This window comes from Amblyomma americanum, chromosome 8, assembly GCF_052857255.1.
Source record: "Amblyomma americanum isolate KBUSLIRL-KWMA chromosome 8, ASM5285725v1, whole genome shotgun sequence".
NCBI lineage: Eukaryota > Metazoa > Arthropoda > Arachnida > Ixodida > Ixodidae > Amblyomma > Amblyomma americanum.
Window position 1 is genome coordinate 106071740 of NC_135504.1, and position 21174 is coordinate 106092913.

The 21174-nt window shown below is 50.8% G+C and overlaps 2 protein-coding genes and 1 long non-coding RNA gene across 3 annotated transcripts in view; 1 reads left to right on the forward strand and 2 right to left on the reverse strand.

Annotated features, from left to right (window-relative positions):
- Positions 1–21174, forward strand: part of LOC144102029 (uncharacterized) — a 167402-nt gene that overhangs the window by 143868 nt on the left and 2360 nt on the right. The gene's annotated exons all lie outside the window — the stretch shown is intronic.
- Positions 9665–12672, reverse strand: LOC144100614 (uncharacterized). Its single transcript, XM_077633503.1, has 2 exons — positions 12520–12672; positions 9665–12349 (listed from the first exon to the last, which is right to left on the reverse strand). The coding sequence occupies exons 1-2, from the start codon at positions 12670–12672 to the stop codon at positions 9665–9667; spliced, it is 2838 nt and encodes a 945-aa protein (XP_077489629.1).
- LOC144101575 (uncharacterized) lies at positions 12697–21115 on the reverse strand. The gene is made up of 5 exons (XM_077634724.1): positions 20802–21115; positions 19918–20011; positions 16852–18680; positions 13948–14084; positions 12697–12910 (listed from the first exon to the last, which is right to left on the reverse strand). The coding sequence occupies exons 1-5, from the start codon at positions 20952–20954 to the stop codon at positions 12697–12699; spliced, it is 2427 nt and encodes an 808-aa protein (XP_077490850.1). The 5' UTR covers positions 20955–21115.

Below are 21174 nucleotides of genomic sequence, written 5' to 3' on the forward strand. Positions count from 1 at the left end.
CTCAGTTTATTTCCACCCTAGATCTTGTCAGGGGTTATTGGCAGGTTCCACTTACAGAAGAGGCTAGTAGGTATGCGGCGTTCATTTCACCAATGGGAACATTCCGTCCTAAAGTTTTGAGTTTTGGTTTGAAGAACGCGCCATACTGCTTTTCAAGCCTCATGGACAAAGTGTTGCGGGGACAGGAAGAATTCGCTTTACCGTATTTAGACGACGTAGCGATATTCTCCGCATCCTGGTCTGAGCATATGGCACACTTGCGGGCAGTGCTAACCCGCCTGCGCGAAGCGGGCTTGACAGTCAAGGCTCCCAAGTGCCAATTAGCACAGGCCGAGGTTGTCTACCTCGGTCACGTGATTGGACAGGGTCGTCGCCGCCCCTCTGAAATAAAGGTGGCCGCTGTGCGAGACTTCCCACAACCGCGCACGAAGACCGATATTCGGTCGTTCTTAGGTGTCGCCGGCTACTATCAGAGGTACATCCCCAGGTACTCCGATATCGCGGCTCCCCTGACGGATGCTCTAAGAAAAACAGAGCCCCAAACAGTCGTCTGGGACGAGACAAAGGAAAGAGCTTTTAGCGCCCTAAAGAGCGCCCTAACAAGCCAGCCTGTGCTACGATCGCCAGACTACACAAAAGGGTTCGTTGTTCAGTGCGATGCTAGTGAGCGAGGCATGGGCGTTGTACTGTGCCAAAGGGAAAATGGAGAAGTGGAACACCCCGTCCTGTATGCTAGTCGTAAGCTGACCTGTCGTGAGCAGGCGTACAGCGCCACCGAGAGTGTGCGTGTCTCGTGTGGGCCGTTCAGAAATTGTCATGCTACCTAGCCGGCTCGAGGTTTATCATTGAGACGGATCACTGCCCTCTCCAATGGCTGCAGACCATCTCTCCCAAAAATGGCCGCCTCCTGCGCTGGAGCCTCGCTTTGCAACAATATTCCTTTGAGGTGCGTTACAAAAAGGGGAGTCTCAACGGTAACGCCGATGGCTTAAGTCGAAGCCCCTAACGTAGGAATCCGCCTCAAAGTTGTTTGTTACTGATGTTTTCTTCCTAAGGCAGGATTTTTAACATATTGCTTTTGTTTAGTGTTTCAAAGTGATTATGTGCTTTCTAGTGCAATTTTCCAATTTGTGGACGCGTTCTGAGTGCTGCTTGACTACTGTAAGGAACTAGGCAGTAGTATTAAAGGGGAAAGAGCCTGGCAGAGCTTAGAGAGGGTTGTCTCGTGCTTGCTGACTGAGCGGTTGCGTTTCGGCGTAGTTCTAACGCTTGCTGGGAACGAGCACAAAAATGGCAACTCTCCCGGAGTGACTTTGCAGTGTCCTGTGTGATCCTGAACCTGAGAACGAGGCCTTCTCTGTGCGCTGCGCTCAAGCAACGTCGAGGGACGACCGGTTTCGATTACGAGCATCATCGAGCGACATCCCTCCGGACAGCGGATGCAGTCCCCTGACCATCGGGATCTCCTTCTCCCGGCGGGGCGGTCTGTTGCGTTTCGCCTACGACGCGCGGTATAGCCGGCGCGGATGCAACGGACGCCGGGGCTTCGTTCAAAGTGGCGGTCATTTTGGGCCCGTTCACTGCTGCCGTAACGCCTCCCGCCAAGCGCGTCCAGGCAGGTTTCAATGCCACGTGTCGTCGTGTGTGTGTGTGTGCATGTTGGTGCCCACGCTTGTCAAAGCGCGGCAGCCGGGGAGAGGAGCTCCCCAACTGGGAGGCGAGGAGGTCTGACCGGCGCCGGCCCGGCGGACGCGCACGTCACGTCTGAACATGTCCAAGCGTCGCCGTATCGGGCGTCTCATCCCAAGCCGTTCCTTCTTGCCCTCGACTCCGAGGGTATAAAAAGCCGCTGCCCCGGACGCCGAGAGAGACTTCGATTTCTTCCTTCGAGTAACGTGGTCGCCCTGACCGGCTGCTCTTTTGCGATGCCAGAATAAACAAGTTGTTCTGTTGCCAGTCGACTCATCCTTTGCCGGGACCTTCGGATGTTTCCAGCTTTGCCCCAGGCCGCCAGGCCAACGCTACCCTTGGGGCTTGCAACCCTTTTGCAACAACAAGTAAGGCTTTGCACCATGAAGACGAATGCACTATTGGCAACCTCTTCAGAATTGTGCGCAAGTCCAGCAATATTGCCACCCTTATAATCAAAATAAGGCTTTATGTGAATTTCGTCAACCATAAGCCTCACATGCCGCTGTCTGTCATCGGGCTCGCAGATCCTTTTCGCCATGTAACTGAGAAAGGCTGCACCGTGATGCTCCCGTTGTGGATTCATTCCATATGATGAGCAAACTGATCTGATGTTCATTGGATGCGGCATTGTGATTGCTCCATAGCTTCGCATGTATTTATAGGCATGGGGTGATATCATGAAGAGAATGCAACAATACACCATGAAATCTATAGAATAGCGCCTTCGCTCCTTCTTTGCAGACAGAAGCTTCAACTGTTCGCTGAGGAATTGGACTGCATGATCATTATCCTCTGACTGCGCTGTAGATATCTGGCCAAGCAGGAAATTGATGGCATCAAAAACTTCTTCATTCGAGTCCCTACAGCTAGAAGAAACGCTGCTGTCCCAAACCTTGATGCTTTCAAGAAAGTCAGCGAAAGCCCTCTTACTTTTCGCCTGAGGAGGAACGAACAGGTTGGACCCTAGCCTTGTGACTGGCGTCTTTAGGAAATGCAACGTGACAGACAAATCAGCCTTCACGCAAACTGAGCACTTCACCCAAGGAGCATCATCTTCAATAATGTGCAGTAATATGAGGCGGCCACTGCTCAATATTGTATGCCAGAACTCAGACTGGCTTGTTCGCACGTGTTCGGCTAAGTCGTTTAGGCTCCGAACTGCATCTTTTTCCTCTTCGGCTCTAAACGTCTCAAGGGAGTCTGCAAGAGCTTTTTCAGTCGCAGCTGCATCCAAACGAATTCTTCTAGACTCCGGATTCTCCCTTCTGCTGCAAACCTCCGATAAATAGCTCGGGCAGTTCGGGAATTTTGACGGAACAGCATCCGGTCGGAGACGCAAACGGAGCATGGGTGCAGTTATCGTACGGCCCGTAGTATCATCCACATGACAATCCTCTCGAATGATGTCACCTTCAGTGAAGTGCAATTCGCAAAGCTGCATGTGAATAGAAAAAAAAAAGCCTAACATATTGCAGTGAAGCATCCCTCAAAACTAAATATATAACTGCTGAAATTCCACTAACAACGCACGTGCACGTGTTTGCTTTGTATTTTTCAAGCAACAAAAATAACGATAGCAATCTTACCCTGGAATGTGCCGAAGGAAGGAAGCCCTCTCGGGGAATAGCGCGCAGCCATGCTGTCTTCAGTTCTGCATCTTCAGGAAATTTGAACACATGGACTTTTGGTCCGGATTTGTATTTGCCGCTACACCCAGGCACACAGCACTTGTTTGGCATATTCACAACTGTCCAAGCATAGCAGCGCACGTTTTCACCACTTGTAGGACACTAGCGTGAACACGAGCAGCACAGGGCCGAATAACTATTTCACAAAGCACCTCACAAGCGAGAAAATCACCGCAGAATGCAGAGAGAGAAACAACTTTATTGCCATAGATTGGCGGGATTTAGGGCAGGTGGGCTTGGTGTGGCCCCCAGGTGGGGGCGACTTCCTGGGCCCACGAAATGAGTGCCAGTTGGATGCTCTTGTCTGGCCTTTTGAGGAGTTCGTTCCATCCATCTTCGGAGGGAGCTGGCAGTAAGGTTCGAGGGGGCGGATTTCCCGCGCAACCCCAGAGGATGTGAGCCTGGGTGGCGATTTCTCCCTGGTAACAATTTTGGCAGACGGGGTCGTATTCCCCGTCTGTGATGAGTGAAAGTCTAGAATGGCTAAGGATAGAGTGTGTCTGCAACCTGCGGAGCAAGGTGGCTTGCGCTCGGTTCAAGTCGGGGTGTGGAGGCGGGAACTGGCGTCTCATCTCTCTGTAGAGGTTGGTAATTTCGGCAAAGGTCTGGGGAGCCTCGGCAAGAGCGTCTGGGTCCGTGGGGCCGGCCGCCCGGTTGGTTAGTCCTTGGGCTAGTCGGTCGACCCCTTCGTTTCCAGAGTTTCCCGCGTGGGCGGGTACCCAGACCAGGTTGATCTTATGGTCGGGAGTGCAGCCGCGAAGGATGCGTGCAGCGGGGTGGCAGATAAAACCTGCCGAGTAATTTTGTATTGCTCTTTTGGACTCGCTGAGGACTGTGCGCGTACGTCTGTCAGCGATGGCCAGCGCGATGGCGGTTTCTTCTGCCGCTGTCGGAGAGTGAGCTACTACTGTGGCGGCGGTGACGAGAGTAGACTGTGGCGTGGCTGCACAAGCCACGTATTTGTTTGCACTTTGCCGTGCAGCATCTACGTATATTGCGTGTTCGTCGGCAAGGTATGTGGCATCTAGTGCTTGGGCTTTCAGCTGACGGCGCGTATCATGGCGGCCAGGTAGCATGTTTTTGGAGATTGGTTTTATAACTAGGCGGCTATAGACCCCTATCGGAATGGGCGTCGTGGGGTGGACGTCGCCTATGGGGTTGATGTTGAGACGGTCAAGTATGAGCCGCCCGTGTTTAGTGCGGGAGAGGCGGTGGATTTGGGCGGTCTTGTGTGCCTCTATGAGTTCTGTGAGCGTGTTGTAGATGCCGAGTTGGAGGAGGTGCTGTGTGCTGGCGTACTGAGGTAGCCCCAGTGCCGCTTTGTAAGCTGAACGTATAATGCTGTTCACAGCTTCCTCGTCCTTCCGGCGGAGGTGATAGTAGGGGTAGGAGTAGACTATCCTGCTAATGAGGAAAGCTTGCGTGAGCCGACAGAGGTCATCCTCCTTCATACCTCTGCGGCGGGTGCTGATGCGGCGGATAAGGCCGTTGATCTGGTTGGCTGTGGTGCGGAGGCGCTGAATGGCCTCCGAGTTTTGCGTGTTGTTCTGTATTAACATACCCAGAACGCGAATAGTGCGGACCGGAGGTATGGGATGTGTGTCGACTTGAAGCACAATAGGTTCTTGCGGGTCGGGGACAGGCAGGCGAGCTCGTCTGTCCCTGATGACTAGTAATTCGGACTTCGTGGAGGAGCATGTGAGCCCGTTCGCCTGTACAAAGGAGTGTACTTTATCGATTGCTGTTTGGAGGGAGTTTTGGATTTCCCCGTCAGAGCCAGAGTTGGTCCACAGGGTAATGTCGTCGGCATATATTGAGTGTTTAATGTGAGGTATCTTTTCCAGGAGCAGAGGGAGGCCTCTCATTGTAGTGTTGAAAAGGAACGGAGATAGGACTGCTCCTTGTGGTGTTCCTCGGGTGCCTAGTGTGATCTTCTCACTGTGGAGGTCTGCAATATGAAGTTCTGCTGTACGGTGATGAAGAAAGTCGGCGATGTAGTTGTAAGTGCGAGTGCCTACATTCATTTGTGAGAGGTTTGCCAGGATGGAAGCATGTGACACGTTGTCGAAAGCCTTGCTGACATCTAGGCTTAGGATGGTTCGTGTAGCTCGGATGGGTCTCGGATCGAGGATGTCGTGTTGGATTTGCCACATAATGTCTTGAGTGGAGAGGCCGGTTCTGAAGCCGATCATAGTGGGGGGGAAAAGGTCCTCTTGGTCTACGTGAGTGTGGAGTCTATTGAGTATGACGTGTTCCATGACCTTTCCCAGGCAGGACGTGAGCGAGATGGGCCGAAGGTTGCCCAGCTCGAGTCGTTTGCCTGGCTTAGGTATGAAAATCACTTTGGCATGCTTCCAAGTGTCTGGAAGGCGACCCTCATGCCAATGTTGGTTGAAGAGGTCCGTGAGTGCTTCGACGGACTGATCTTCGAGGTTACGAAGCATCTTGTTGGTTATGTGGTCGTCGCCAGCGGCCGCGGTGGTTTTAATCTGGTTGAGGGCGGCGCGGACTTCTCCTGCCGTGATGTCGGCGTCCATGTTGGTGTTCTGAGCACCCGTGTATCCTGAATGGATGGGAATTTCAGTGGAAGTATTGATGTATTTGTCTTTCAGGGTAGCGAGGAGTTCCTCATTTGTTCCCTGAAAAGCGTGTATGACACGGGTGAGGTTCTTGTGAGATGTGGATTTGGTGTGAGTTGGGTCCAGTAAATGTCTGAGCAAGAACCACGAGTTTTTGCATCCTAACTGGCCGTTAAGACGGTCGCAGGTTTGATGCCATTGCTCCTGACTCAGTTTGACGGAGTAAGCTTCGATCTCTCGCTCGAGGCGAACGAGACGGAGCTTGAGGGGTCGATTGTGCTTTTGGCGGAGCCAGCGAGCCCTAAGACTGCGCTGGGCCTCCCACATGTGTATTAGTTTGGCGTCGGGAGAGGGACCATCCTCGTTCTGGGTAGTCGTGGAGGTGGCATTGGCGGTGTCTTCGAGAAGTGCGTTTGCCCATGCGTCCAGGTCGTCTATGGGGGCCGAAGTGCGTCTGGCGCGCACGTATCGGAAGGCGTCCCAGTTAGTGTGCCTGATTGTTCGGTTGGGGGCTTTGCTGTGTGTAGCCGTGAAGGTTGTGCTGAGAACATAATGGTCGCTACCTATGTTCATGCCGAGGTTTTCCCAGCGTTCGTCTGGGATGTTGCGGGCGAAAGTGAGATCGGGGCAGCTGTCCTGTGTGACACTGTTTCCAATGCGAGTAGGCCTGTCGGGGTCTAGGAGTAGTGTCAGGCCCAGTGTTTGGGCTGTCTCCCACACTTTGGCTCCCTTACGACCGCATGCTTTGCGGGGGTAGCCCCACTCGGTATGCGGCGCGTTGAAGTCACCTAAGATGAGTAGCATCCCTGTTTGTGCAGTCGCGCAGGCCTTACAAACGAGGGTTGCCACTCGTGTGCTTTTGTCGCTAGGGGGGCTGTAGACGTTAAGGATGTGGAGCGGGGCTTGTGAGCGACTGTTCGGTAGGACCTGTACGAAAGTGTGCGGAACCTCGGGGTAACTAAGGTCTATATGATTAGCTGCTAAATTTCGGTGGACCAGGATGGCGGTGTTGGGCCGTTGGTCTGGTGTCGTTTGTTGGTTATATGCGGCGTAGCTGGTAAGTTTCGTGTCCATGTATGTTTCCTGAAGTGCGATGATGTGGGGGGTGTGCGGCTGGGCCTGCAGGGTGTGCTCCAAGGCTCGCCGCTTCGCCTTGAAGCCCCTGCAGTTCCATTGCCAAACTGTGAAGGGGGAGCTAGCCATCGCGTTTCCCGTAGGGTTCGGGGCGCTGTGATAGCGCGACGGGTGATTTAAGAATGCCGCCTGCACGTGAGCGCGCGGTTGCACTCTCCGATGTGGCGACAATAATGGGTGCTGGGTAGTTAGGAGGGGTTGGCGACTGCAAGGGGGTTGCTGATGTCGGGGGATTCGTGAGGGTATCGAGCCTGGCATGAAGGGTTTGGATGTTGGCTGCCATTGTGGCGCAGCTTTCTACTAGACGGTCAATAGTGGGGGCGAGTCGAAGGAGGGCGCCCTCGAATTGGGCCATTCGCGCATCAGCTGCCTCGAATTTGGCATCTATGTCTGCTTGTGAGGAGGGGAGAGGTGCTTTACGCTTCGTGCGCTTAGGCTGCTCAGTGTCCATGCGTGGATCACCTACAGGGTCGGATGTGGGAGCGTGAGCCACCTGCTGTGGTTGCAATTTGGGGTTTGCCTGTGCTGATTCCAGGCTATGAATTTTAGCGTTTGCTTTGGCCAATTGTAGCTGTAGTTCCTTGACCATATCTGCCAGCTCCCTTACCTGTGAATCTGGTGGAGAAGCGGTGACTTGTGCAGGAGTCTTCCATCCAACTTGTTTGGCTGCTTTGGTCCCCGGCCGGGCTTGAGAGCTGGCCCGAGAGCTGGGTGAGGCGGATGTGGAACGGCTGCGAGTGCGGCTGGAAGGGCTGTCGCTGCCAAGCGGGGGGAAGGAGCCGTCCCGCAGTAGGTTGTCGTCGCCGCGTTTGCGGTCTCGGGACCGGGACTGGCGTCCGGGGTTTGCCAAGTTGGAGCCGGTATCGGTGTCAGTGACCGACGGGGAAGACTTGGGCCGAGTGGAGGACGTGAACCGGTATTTGCAGCTTCTGCTGCCTGTCGGGTGGGCACCTTTGCAGACGATGCATGAGGCTTGGCACGTGGGCGGTTGGCCAGCTGGAGGAGGGTCATGGGCTGCGCCACAGCGTCGGCAGGTCGGTTGTCGCGGGTGGGGGCACACATCCGCCCTGTGGCCTAGCTTCCGGCAGTTGAAGCATGCCTCCGGACGGCGTTTGTAGGGGTACACCTCAAAAGTGAAGCCGAGATACCTCACGTAGCGGGGTAGCTTGGCATTGGCGATAGTCACCACGAAATGTCGTGTGCGGCCCATGCGGCGTGCGGCGACTACGGGGAGATCAGGGTTTCGAGCTTGGAGCTCAGCGAGGATCTCAGAGTCGGTCTCGTGACTGTAGGCTCTGTATATGATTCCTCGAACGGAGTCATCGGGGGCTGGGGCGTACGTGGCCACCCGGATGGCATTGGAGTCAATGGTTAACGTTTGTATTTTAGCATACAGGAACGCCCGTTCTTTTTCCGGTGTGCTGATGGTAACAGTGTTGTTTGTGGGGTGGATGCGGACTTGGTCGGCGGTGATTGCAAGGCGGCCGTCGATCTTGGCGGCGTTGTAGATGGCCATCGCCAATTTGGCCGGGCCGACTGCGTTGAGGTCGACGGTACCTTGCGGTCGGAAGACGATTTTGTAGTCCTCTGTAGGCAGGCGAGGAAGTGGTCGTTTTTTAGTCGGCGGTGGTGGACGGCCGCGGGGTCGTTGGTCTGACAGGACAGTGGTGGCTGCAGGCGTTTGGGTGTTGGCCGGCGGCGTTGCCGGTGGTGGCGGGCGTCTGTAGCGGCGTTGCATTTCGAGCGCCGTCCAAGTGCCATCGGCCAGCTCCGCGGCGGTAACATCCGTGCCGGTGACTGTGTACTGCATCTTTAAATGCAGGGAAGCGCCGTCGAGGCGAAGCGGGCGTCGCCGCCGCAGGTGGGAGCAGAGCACGCACTAGGCGTGCTGAGCCGTTAGGCCTAGCTCCCGCGGTCGGGCGTTGCCGCAAATCGGCCGTAAAGTTGAAGACACTCGCCTGAAAGTAGTTAAAAGTCCCACAGGTGACGCCGGATGGGTGGCGGGCCGTCCTGTGAAAAATTGGTGGCTGTAAATAGCCGGAAACTGGTGAAATCGCCGGAAAATCGCAGACCGCATATAAGATGCGTCCGCTCGCTCCGAGCGCAGTCGGCGTTCCTCAGAATGCAAGCAGTGCATGGTACTGCTCCGCCGGCCGGCAAGCCCGAGCATGCTCCGACAGTGACTAATCGCGGCGGCGGCGGTCAGCGCGTCGGCGGCTAGGCCTCTAGTCGTGACGTGGCACTGACGTCAGCCTGGAGAGCAGAGGCCTTCTTAGTCTAGGCAACACCACCTAGACGAACTTAAGGCCTCAGTGCTCCTCCAGTGACGTCACAGGGATGGGGCCTCACCGGTTTTTCCGAGGAGCATGCATGTTTCTTTTTTAATGCGCGAGGATATGAGGCGGCAGCACAGTTGGCTGCAAAAGATTGCTTTTACTCAAGTTGAGACATCAGTGGAGAGATTTACAGGTACAAAACATTTATTTACATTTCGATTATTGTAACACTGTTCTTGATGCGGAATAATATATACATTTAAAAGTCACCAGCAACAAACAAACAAACAACTTTTTACTTCCTTGAAAGCGTTGCAGCTTTTCTTTCCTTAGCCTTAGCATTTGCATCGGCTACATCATCGTTGAGCTTGCGGCAGAAGTTTTTGAGCAGAATGTTAGTACTGTTCCACAACACATGCTTCAACAGAAGCTCAACTGTGTGCCCATCTTCGCAGGTGTCAAAATCTGATGACTCTTGATCTGCAAGCAGCTGTAATGTGAGTTCGGTGACTAGACGGCGCTGGTTCGGGCTCCTCAAGAACTCCGCTTTCTTGGACACTTGTTCAACAACAACATAGTTGTGGGTTACAGCATTTACAGCAAACAACGCTGGGAAAATGAGGCCACCTCGGTCTATATCTTTCACCAAGTGATAGTACTTTTGAGCTGCAGAGACAGTGATAGTCTTGCCGACTGTCAATGCTGCCCGACATTTCATGCAGTTTAATTTCTTAAGAGTCGCGTAGACTGCATATCCTGCCACGTACACCAGGACGGGGATAATGTCTTGTATTTTTGACAAGGCATCTCTCGTAACTACAACGTTGCAGTTAGCATGCGGTGTTTCTATCTGCTTTCGCAGATATTCCCATTGCTCATCGAAGGAGCTATTCGTTCCGCAAGCACTTGCGATTGTGGGCAAAGTATTTTGTAGCCGTAATTTAGTTTCGCTCTCGTAAACTTGCCTAATAGAAACATGATATTGGGAGCCAGCAAGTTGCCTGTATTTCCCGAAGCGGTCCTCTAAGCTGTCCGTCTGGAACTTGCCGAGCAGGACGTATGAAAGCTGCAGTTCATCGAAGCAATACCTGCTGACTTCAACCAGTGCATGGGTTGTTTGATGCAGAGAAGCATGGGTTTCCTTTGTGAGCACCCCGCTGTCCAGATTCTTCTCTTTCAAAGAATCAAGCCAGTCCAAAATTTTGTAGAGGAAAGCCACCTTCATGTCATCCTCCGAAGGAAAAACTGGCTCTTGAAATCGGTCATTCAGTCGTTTTCCTTTCCATGGGGTTTTAACATTCACAACCTTCCACCACTTCGCTATAACTTCAATGAAACTCGCTGTATCTTCAGGAAAGAGTAAGCTGTGTTTTTCTCCAAGAGCACGAAGCGCTGGTGGCAGGGAGTCATTAAAAATCTGCAAGGCGAACATCACATTCTGCCGCTCAAGGCTAGACGGGTACAAGGCTTTTCTAGAGAGCGAGTAACCGTACCTCAAAAGCTGATCACTCTCCAGCTTGTAAGCTTCTCTGATTGTAGCAAACGATGCTGTGCGCATGCGTGGAGGCTGGTTGGAATTTTCATTGAAGTCAGGAAAATAAAAGCATAGTTGGTCGTTTTTTTGGTTGAGCCAATTATTTCGGATGCATTTGAGTATATGCACTGGATCAATTACAAAAAAGAGAGGTCTCGATGGGTCAGAGGGGTGCGGATATAAAATTGCATTTGTTGGCGGCGTTGTAAACTGAGACATTGCCTTTCTGTTCACAGAATGATTGTCACTGACTACACATAAAACTCTGTAGCCAATGTTTTCTAGCCCACATATCACATCTTTCAGTAAATTGTGCAGAAACTCCCCATCGGCTTTGTGCACTGGCACAATGTGGGCCACTTCCTTGAAAGGGCATGCGACGCTCTGTATCATGAAGACGAAAGCACTGGTAGCGACTTCCGATGAATTCAGTGCTGCACCAGTTATATTGCCCCCTTTGTAATCAAAATAAGGTTTAATATGGACTTCATCGACCATCAAGGTAACGAAGCGCTGGCGATCATCGAGTTCCGAGATCCTCTTTGTAACATAATTCAGGAACGTCGGACCATGATGTTCCAGTCTTGGGTTCATACCAAATGACGAACATATTGACCGAATGGTCATAGGGTGGGGCAGGGTGACATATCCATAGCTGCGGATGTATTTATATGCGTGCGGTGATACCGTAAAAAGAATGCAGCAATAAACCATGAATTCAACGGAGTACCGTCTCCGCTCCTTCTTCAAAAAAAGCAGGTTCAGCTGCTCGCTCAGGAATTCTATTGCTTTGGCTTTGTCGTCGGCTGGTGTCGTGGAAAACTTGTTCAGCAGCAGACGAATAGTGTCGCCGATGTCTTCGTTTGCATCGCCAGAATTTGAATTTAAGCCCTTGTCCCAATTCTCAACGTTTTGGAGGAGTTCTATTATTTCTCTTTTGCTTCTGGCTGCACTCGGAATAGGCAAGTTAGGGCCCAGTCTTGTGAGCGGCTTCTTCACAAAGAACAATGTGATACTGAGGTCTGATTTTATTACAATTGAATATTTAATCCATGGAGCTTCGTCCTCTATGATGTGCACCAACATGAGACGCTCACTGGCCTCAATTACATGCCAGAACTGTGACTTATGGCTTCTGTCTTCGCTAGCAAGGTCCCTTAAGGTGGTGATTTTGTCCGCTTCCTCGGCATTGCCAAATGTCTGAATTGACTCAGAAATTCCTCTTTGCATTGAAGCAGCTTCCAGGCGTGTTCGCTTCGCCTCTGGCTCCTCTCTTAAAGTCTTTGTGCTTGATAGGTAACTAGGGCAGCCTGGAAATAATGATGGAATTGCACCTGACCGAAGGCGCAGATGCGATAACTCTGCTGTCGTCACTCGACCTGTAGCATCGTCGACATATGACGCCTCTCGCACGATGTCGTCGTCTGTGAAGTGATGCTCACAGACCTAAATAAGAAATATTTGTCTAATATAAGTAACAGCCTGCTACAAATAAGAACCCGTGATCAAATATTAAATACACATTTAGAAGGTACCCAAAACGTTTTGCAAGTTTAGCGGTGCTACAATTAAAAGCTACAAAAGAGGACGAATGGAAAAAATTATTCACCTCTTACCCTGGAATGCTCAGAAGGGACGAAGTTTTTCCGTGGAATGGCACGTATCCATGATTGCTGCAGCGCTTTATCTTGCGGGAACTTAAACACATGAACCTTTGGTCCCGTTTTATAGTTACCTCGGCACTGAGGCACACAACATTTGTTCGGCATTTTTGCGTTAATGTCGAAGCGTCATCACAGCACTCGCGCACAGAAGAAATAGACGGCAGCCAAATAAGCCGTGAACACACCATCGGACACGAAAGGCGACTGACCGCTCCTGCCGGAGCCACGTGCAGTGGCTTCCCGATTCCCGTCTAGGAATTCAAGGAAGGCATGCTTGGGGCAGACCGGTTTCTCGCGCCCCGTTGCGACTTCCACGGCTAGGGTGCCTCGATGCGCGCCCGCTCTAGAGAAGCAGAGCCGCGTCGCGACACCGGCCTCATCCTTGTGACGTTGCTGTGACGTCAGCTCTCAGTCTAGGTGGTGCTGGAAATGGTCGCTGCGCCGCGCTGGGGGAGGGAGAGGGTAAAGGAAAGAGAGTGGAAATAGAGAGGTAAGCCTGGACTCCATGTACGCGAAGACTCGCGCGAACGCGAAGGCGACGGCGGCAAGCGACGCCGTCGCGCGAAGCAAAATGCATGTGTCGCTTGCCGTGTCGCTCGGATCTGCGCCCACAGAAAATTTCGCTCGTCGCCCGGAAGTCCCCCACGCGACTGGCCAATCAGAGCCCCCCAAAGCCGTTTCCGGTTTGTCCACGGTTTCTCACGGGCACATCTCACGAAACCCTACCAGCCCGTCGCCTTGGTCATCGCCACCGCCGAGAAAATATTTGGTTTTGTAGCTGAGAGGCAGACCCGCATGATTTAAATAATTAAAACAATCTACTTGTTGGGTGCGGAGGGCTAACAGCATTTGGAGCGGGCTACGCGAGGGGGCGTACTGCAGGGAGAGATGCGTGTCGAGCCGCGGGTACCGGCGCTCGATCCACCGTGCCGCTGCGCTCCAACTGTGCAGAAACACTCGCGGCGCGCATTCTCAGTGGTATATTATAGTTTGCTCACTTACAATCAGGTTGCGGTGACAGTTTATGGGAGTGTTTTTACTAAGCCGGAGTGCACAGGCACCGAACGAAAGCACACCTCCCCCGTGAACCCGTGATGTGACTTCGTCTCCGCAAGCACGCCTTTGGCTATCTCCACTGCCGCTACACCGCTGCCGTAGAGGAAATATTCCTTTGGCCCTGACTATGAGGCACACTCACAAAATTTTAAGAGAGAGAACAGGTTACGGGCGTGTTTCTAAGCTCGAGTGCGCAAAGCACGGAATCCGCTGCGCACGTCGCGGGTTCGCGTCGCCTGCCGCCTTCGCTTGCATGGAGGTTGCCCACAAGCGACGGAGCGAACGCCAGCCGTCGCCTTCGCGTTCGCGTGAGTTTTCGCGTACATGGAGTCCAGGCTGTATGTGCTCGCCGAGGCGAAGTCGCGTTTCCCGAAGTCGAGCAGGGAAGCGGGGCAGGTCCGAGAGCGGGGCAGGTCCGAGAGCGGAGCGCCGATGCGCACTCGGCTGGGTGATGGAGCCGACTGAACTCGCGGGGGGTAATCTAGCAGAACTTTTTGCTGGGCTAGTTGGTCCATTCTGACAATGAAAACAGCGCTCTTTCCTGTCACTTCCTCGTTTCGCCTTCCGGCTTCTTTAGCGCCATCGCGGCGCGCTGATGATCGTCGACCTCCGTAGGGAGAAAACGTGTTTTTCGTGCCCTCTCCTGTTTACCCGAGCGCTCCCTTCGCGGCATCGAGTCCGCCTGTTCCCGTGTCCCAGAGTTTCCTTTTTTTTCTTTTAGTTTTTCTTTTTTCCATTACGCAATAGCCTAGCTCAGGCCCACTCCCCGTGGCCTGTGTGCCATGGCCCCTCCAGCCCCCTGACCATCGGCACCCCTATTATCTGAACCATGGCGGACGAAGAAGATGCCCTCCACATGCTCGATGAGGATGGCATACGAAACGCCCTCCATCGTCACAGGCGACTAAACAGCTGCGGGTGCTCCCGCAGCCTGCGGAAACTGATCACTGAAGCGAACGCCACCCTTCAGCGCCAAGGAGAAGCGGCCCGCCTGGTCACTGCGATACAGAGGACCCCTCCACCTGGCGACGCACCCGCAATCGCCAGCACATCCTCGGTGAATGCGGCCAGGAAGCAAGCAAAGGTGGATGCGCTGAAACCTTTGTAACACCGCCGCCACCGCGGCTACGACGATTCGACAGCATCACACCTGTCACCATCAGCCGTAGCGAAGCAGCCCACGGCCCAGCCCTGCTCTCAACCAAGCCGAGTACAGCTGACGCGGCGTGTCAACACGATGACACCCAGACTTGCCTGGATTCCCAAAATCCAGCCATTCCAGAAGCAGACTGCAATGTGCTCCCCGCTCCTGCCGCCACAACAAACCCCGCCCCGGCCGAAGCATTCACGGAGGCAGACTACGAACGTGCTGCTCTCGCCTACGCGGAAAAAAGAGCCAGTGCCCCTCCGGCCAGGCGGCTCCCCACTCCCCCTCCCGCTGAGCCCGACAGAGCGACAGCGAATGGGCTAGGCGCCGCAGTACAAAAGCCAGCGAGGAATGCTCCGAGACGCCGCATACAAACCACCGCAGCGGCTCCCCTGGCTCCTGCCGCTCAGTAGGGTGCCTCGATGCGCGCGCCTTCTCCGCCGCTCCTTGCAGGGTGGGGACAACCGCGTCGTCTGCTGCAGTGTCCGCCATATTTGAGCCCACTCGTTTCAGAACACTGGAGGTAAGCTTCTCTGCGCAGCGAAGGCCCCTTCACCATCGCGGCGAAACAGGTTTTGGAGGCAGAAATAGGGTGCATCGCTGGGGACATCTATTGTTGCCGAACCCTTTCCTACAGGCTTCTGCTCTGTGTTGCTTTCACAATAAAGAGATTAGGGGCCGCTCTCCCAAGCCATTGCTGCGGTTACAATGCACCCTCCCCGGGCTGCATTCCTGAAGGAAATTTGAAACGCAGCTGTGCCAAGGTGCTCGCCTGGCCGTGCACACCATAACATAAAGGAATAAAAGTCGTTTGCGCTGCACCCAACTCTTCTCCCTCGGACAGTTCGCGTCGCAATCGTAAAGGTGTTTTTTTTTTATGCAGAAAAGCTGACTTACGGAGTTTTGTAAATTGTCTGGGACTCAGTGCGCTGACTCGCAAAAACAGTTTATCTCGTTCGCCGCAACGTATTAGTCAATATTAAATGCTGAGAATGATAAGGCTTATTAATGAAACATTTTACCCCCTCAGAATCAAATGGACGCAATCTGTAGGCCCTTGGACATTCGTAGTCGTTTGATCCTTGGCATCGCTTGTTTTTGTTTGTTAATTTGTGCAGGTAAAAAAAAAAGAAACAATGCTGTGGTACAGGAGTTTGCACTGTAGCTGTAATATACAATGCAGCTGCATAATTCGTGCAGCTTTTTTTCATGTAAAGTAACCACTTTAACAAAGCATGGGATAATTTCGGCGCCTTCATACCTTCACCGAAAACATTAAGTGAACGCAAACTTGACTGTGAAAAATACTCTCATGAAAAGGCAAAAAAATAACATCTATCAACAGAGCCTATATTGGGAAAATGCGCGTGTCTCATCGACTGAGGAAGTTTTTCTTATATAGTGTGAAGAGTTAATGAGAAACGTAAGTGCATAAATTTCACTTACTTAGGAGTTGTAATAATGCAGTTTATTTATGTTGTAAATTATTAAAGCTACTGTCAAAAAATAGGAGACAAGCGAACTATGGTGAATTTGACATTTATACACAATATTTACAAATCTCTTCACGGCAAGCTGACGCCAGCACACGTTTTGCTTGCATGTCCATTGACTTTTTTTTCTTCCAGTTGTCGCAGGTGAATTCGCAGCCTCGTTCGAGCGTAGGTCGAGTATAACAACTTCTGAATGATTTCGTTGTGAACCTGGCATGTTTCAACATTAAACGGAACCATTTGTCTTAGGTATGTTATCACAGCCTGCACTGGAGATTTCATAGTTAGAAGGCTTTCCGCCCATTCTGTGATGCCCTTAAAATGCTCCTCGCACGACTTCAGCACTTTCATCACTTCAGGACTGGGGTAATGCAGGTTGTCGCCATTTTCGAGGTACTCCTTCAGCCTTGTGAGATATGCATTTTCAGCGTCACTAGAACCGAGCAGAGTAGCTTTGCACTGCTCGCAATTATTTATGGCTTTCAGAATACCTTTAACGGGGAATCCGGCAATATGGAACAGAATGCTGCATTCAGTCGATGTTAGCGCTTCAATGAAAAGAACCTCCGAGCCATCGATTTCCTTTACCTCGGCTTCAGCGAGTTCACGTTTCCCGTTTGACAGAAGGTCAACCAGGTACTCAGAATCGTCAACACTGTAGCTGGTGGTAGACGGCGTGTGCAAAAATTGGTTTATGCACACAAGTTTCAGTGCGCATTTCATATCATAGGCGTCTGGGACAGGCTTCCTGAGACGAACCACAGAGAAAAGATTCTCAAGGCAATCTTGTAGCAGCCTGCTGGTGAGTAAGAAGCTGTAGCCCTCCGAGTTCAAAAGAATGTCTTGCAGGCGAAGCACGACCGTTGTGGAGATCAGGAGGCCCGCCTGCGATGGCTTCCACTGAGACGTGCTGCCCATGCTCATCCCTTGAAAGGTGTTTAGAGCCAGGTTTAGAGTTTCCAGAGCTCTATGATGCTTCGCCACATCGTGCAGACTTAGGGCAACAGATGGATGACGCGACGACATTAATGCGTACCATCTTGATACCAGCTCTAAAAACCAAGCTGTTGTTTCTGCCTCTATGTCCAGCACTTTTTCCTTGATGAGGTATCGGATTGCACTGGGAGCTTCTCTGAAAAATTGCACGGCAAGTCCGACTTTCATTTTCGTAAAATGTCCAGATGAGACATGGGCTTCAGAGAGCTTCGGTGCGAGCTTTAGCTCCCTTTCCTTGTCAAACTCCAGCACAGCATGCACATGATCCAGTTTCACTTCACGTGAGGGAAGATCGCACTGGCTGGCTGTTGCTTCACTTAATGTAAATGCATGAGATGTTATCAACTGACCTTTAATATTCTTCAAAACATGAGCAGCGTCTGCGTTGAAGAACAACTCCATATCATTGAGCGAAGGGTGTGGTATTGAGCAGGTTGTCTTCGAATTTCGGTGGCTAGAAAATCCCAGCTCACGCCACATCGCTCGATTTGAGGCGCCCATGTCGGACGTTACAACCCGAACTCTGAGGGAAATATCGGCGCAGAGTTGGACAACTTGCAGAACAATGTCCTTGAGCGTGCGGCCATCCACATGGCTTCCAGTGAAATGATAAGCTATCACCTGCTTCCATCGCTGGTTGAGACCTCCAACCATAAACACCAGAGCGTGATTAGCAGGCTCATCTGGCTTTTGTGGCAATGTCACTCCCCCATACACAATGTCTTCAGCGCGGTCAAGCTGAAACCCTCTGGCAATCTCCATCTCATCGATAAAGAGGACGCAGTCTTTTTCTACATCTTCCATGCCTTGTGCCTTCGCTTGGAGAAGTTCTACAACGTCTGTAAGAATTCCTGGTGAGAACTTGAGCCAGTGGAGGCGACGAGATAGAGTTCTTTCTGCCGGAAGTGGATAGCCGAGCTGTCTGAGAGTTCTGTAACCAGACTTCCCACAAGAAAACTTCAGTTGAAGCCCCTGTTTAATAGTCTGCGGCGACCAGATGCTTCCTTTGTTGCTTTTTCGGGAAAGTGCACGAACTTGATCTTTATTTAAAAATTTTATCCTTTTTTTAAAGTGCTCTACGGCGCTTTTTAGCTTTCGCACCTTCTTTCTAAGAGAGTTAATAGTCAAGTTGGCTTTTTTATGCACTTCTTGAAGTTGTCTGTGGTTCTTTCTCACATCTTCCAGTTGTTTTCTCAGTTGAGCGCAACAACTACTGGATGAATGTGCATCGCAGCCTTCATTTTGCTCTGTTTGTCCATCGCTAGGCTGATAGACAACCTCTTCACTTAAGTTCGTTCCCCCAGGCTCATCGCAATCCGCAAAAACGCCAGGTCCTTGTTCCTGCACTGTTGAGTTTGATGTAGTTGGTAGAGCGGGTGTGCCTCTCTCCTTAGGAGCCTTTCTTTGGTGGTGGACCATAGCTGCACAAACAAAAGGAAATGAAAGAGCAGAAATGAGTGAAGTTCGTCAGAATTGCTCAGTGTCGGCAGTTATTTCATAGCTGCGCGAACCATAACCTAAAAGCGAAAATTTTAAGCTTGAAAAGTTCCAATTCAATTCCAATTCCAATTTATTTCAACATCAATACCCACAGACACTGATGTCACGGACAGTGGGCAAAAAGCCACAAAAATAGGGCTTGGCAGCGCCCACTGACCGTCTTCTTGACAGCGACACAGCAGTGCAAATATACATTAGATATGAGCAAGACATGAAATCAATGAAAAGAACTTGTGCAAAAAAACTAGGCAGGTAACACTTTGCATACAAAAAATAATGATAGGAAAGTAACAATATCACCACACATCTGAACAAACAGTCAATAAATAAGTGCAAAAAACACAGAGGCGAACGCGTTGTAACTTGAAAAAAAAAAATATATATATATATATATATATATATATATATATATATATATATATATATATATATATATATATATATATATATATATATATATATATGTGTGCGTAATCAGTTAAGTAATTTCGGCAGTTGAAATCGCAGCATCTGGTCACCATATTTTGTGCGGTTACACGGAACCTCCCAAGTCTCGTGATAGCGAGTGTCCCGAACATTTCTGTTTAGTGTTAGACTCGATATAATTTCAAGAGTTTTGTTTTTCTTTCTGATACCTGTTTGATAACGCTTTCTGAGAGTATGGTGATAAAGTTCAGGAAGCGGCACTAATTTTAACTCCCTGAATAGTGGTTCGGAATGAGCAAGGTATGGGACATTCATGATCGCTCGAACAGCCTTCTTTTGTATTATATGTAACTGATTAATGTTTGATAAAGTGGTTGTCCCCCAGACTAAATAACAGTAGTTTATTATTGACATAAAAAGAGAGTTATATATAAAGCGTTTTACACATGTAGGGAGGCAATGTCTCAATTTAGAAAGTACTCCGGATACTCTGGATATTTTCCTAATGATTGTATCTACTTGCAGATCCCAAGACGTGTGCTGTTCAAAGAGCACTCCCAAACATTTGGCAACAGGCACAATTTCAATGACAAAGTTTTAAAATTGCAATTGGTAATGCAATTGGTACTGCATTTAGAAGGCCAGATTTTAAGCGCTATTATTCTAACTCATGAGTCACAACAGTGATGCACATCATATTTGCCATCAATAATAAAATATAGTGCAACTTACGTCTGAACGAAAAAATGGTTGGAACAGCGTTTGACTTTAGCAGCTTCCTTCCATCCGCGCGGTGATTCTCGTAGCAGTTGTCTTCGAAATGGGCCTGCATAAGAAAATTAATTCAGGCGTCCAGTATGTAGTACAAACAGAAAGAAATGCCCCTTTTGAAAGATACACAAGTTCTGGCACTGCTCCAGCGATGTTAAGGAGTCGCGCACACTCGGCAGCTGCATTTATCAAATCCTAAAAGTCAGACTAATAATGGCTGCGCACAAGGGAAATAGCCGGCACTGCACAATAACTGCGCCAACGTTAGAAATGCCAGATAGAAGCAACAAGTTCTTAGCGAAGCTACTATATACGAAAGCTCACATTCACGGGAGTTTTACCAAAAGTAACTAATTCCTGGCTTCGTCAAACAGCCTTGGAACAAATAAAAACTCTACAAAACTATTGTCAAAGTTTCTGACGCTTTTGACGCATGTCTCTTGATGCGTTTGCTTTTAGGGCCATTTGAAAAATTAATCAAGAACCTGTCGGCTCTAAGCTAACCGACTACAAGCAAGCAGTCTGTTATTGCATAAATGCCGAGTGCTTCTGCAACGCTTCACTGTATATAACTAATATTACCGTTAGTTGTGTTTATTAGCCTGTGCACAGAAATACAAAATCCATGTCCACACCTGCGAGTTATGAAAATGATTTTCCGCCACTCATCTGCTGTATTATTCCTCCTTATATATGTTTCATAAAAGATGTAGTCACGTAGCGTGCGTAGTTACAGCCTTTCCAGGAACACTAACACAACTTCCAGCGCACATATTAAATGTAAACCTGCAGCGACAGACATAACTACAAAAAATCGCAACCGTCCAAATAATCACTGTACTTACATTGCATATGCGCGAAGAGTTTGCAGGCTGCCATTTGTCCCGCTTTATCTTCACCGTCCAGAGGAGCCTTCTTTTAGGGTCTCTTGGGAATGAAAACATTCTCCAGCCATTTCTGGAGTGGTTTGAGCACAGTGGCACGCAACAGCCAGGCATCTTGCGAGTTTTGAAACCGAAGAAAACTGCGACCGGGCGGACGCGCGACCACGCACGTGCAACCGGCCCGTGGGGAAGCGAGGAGTGGGCTCAAATATGGCTGCCCTCTTCCGCGGCGGCGGCACTGACCCTGTCAAAGGATGGCTCCACCCTGCACGGAGCGGCGGAGAGGGCGCGCGCATCGAGGCACCCTTAGGGTGCCTCGATGCGCGCCCGCTCT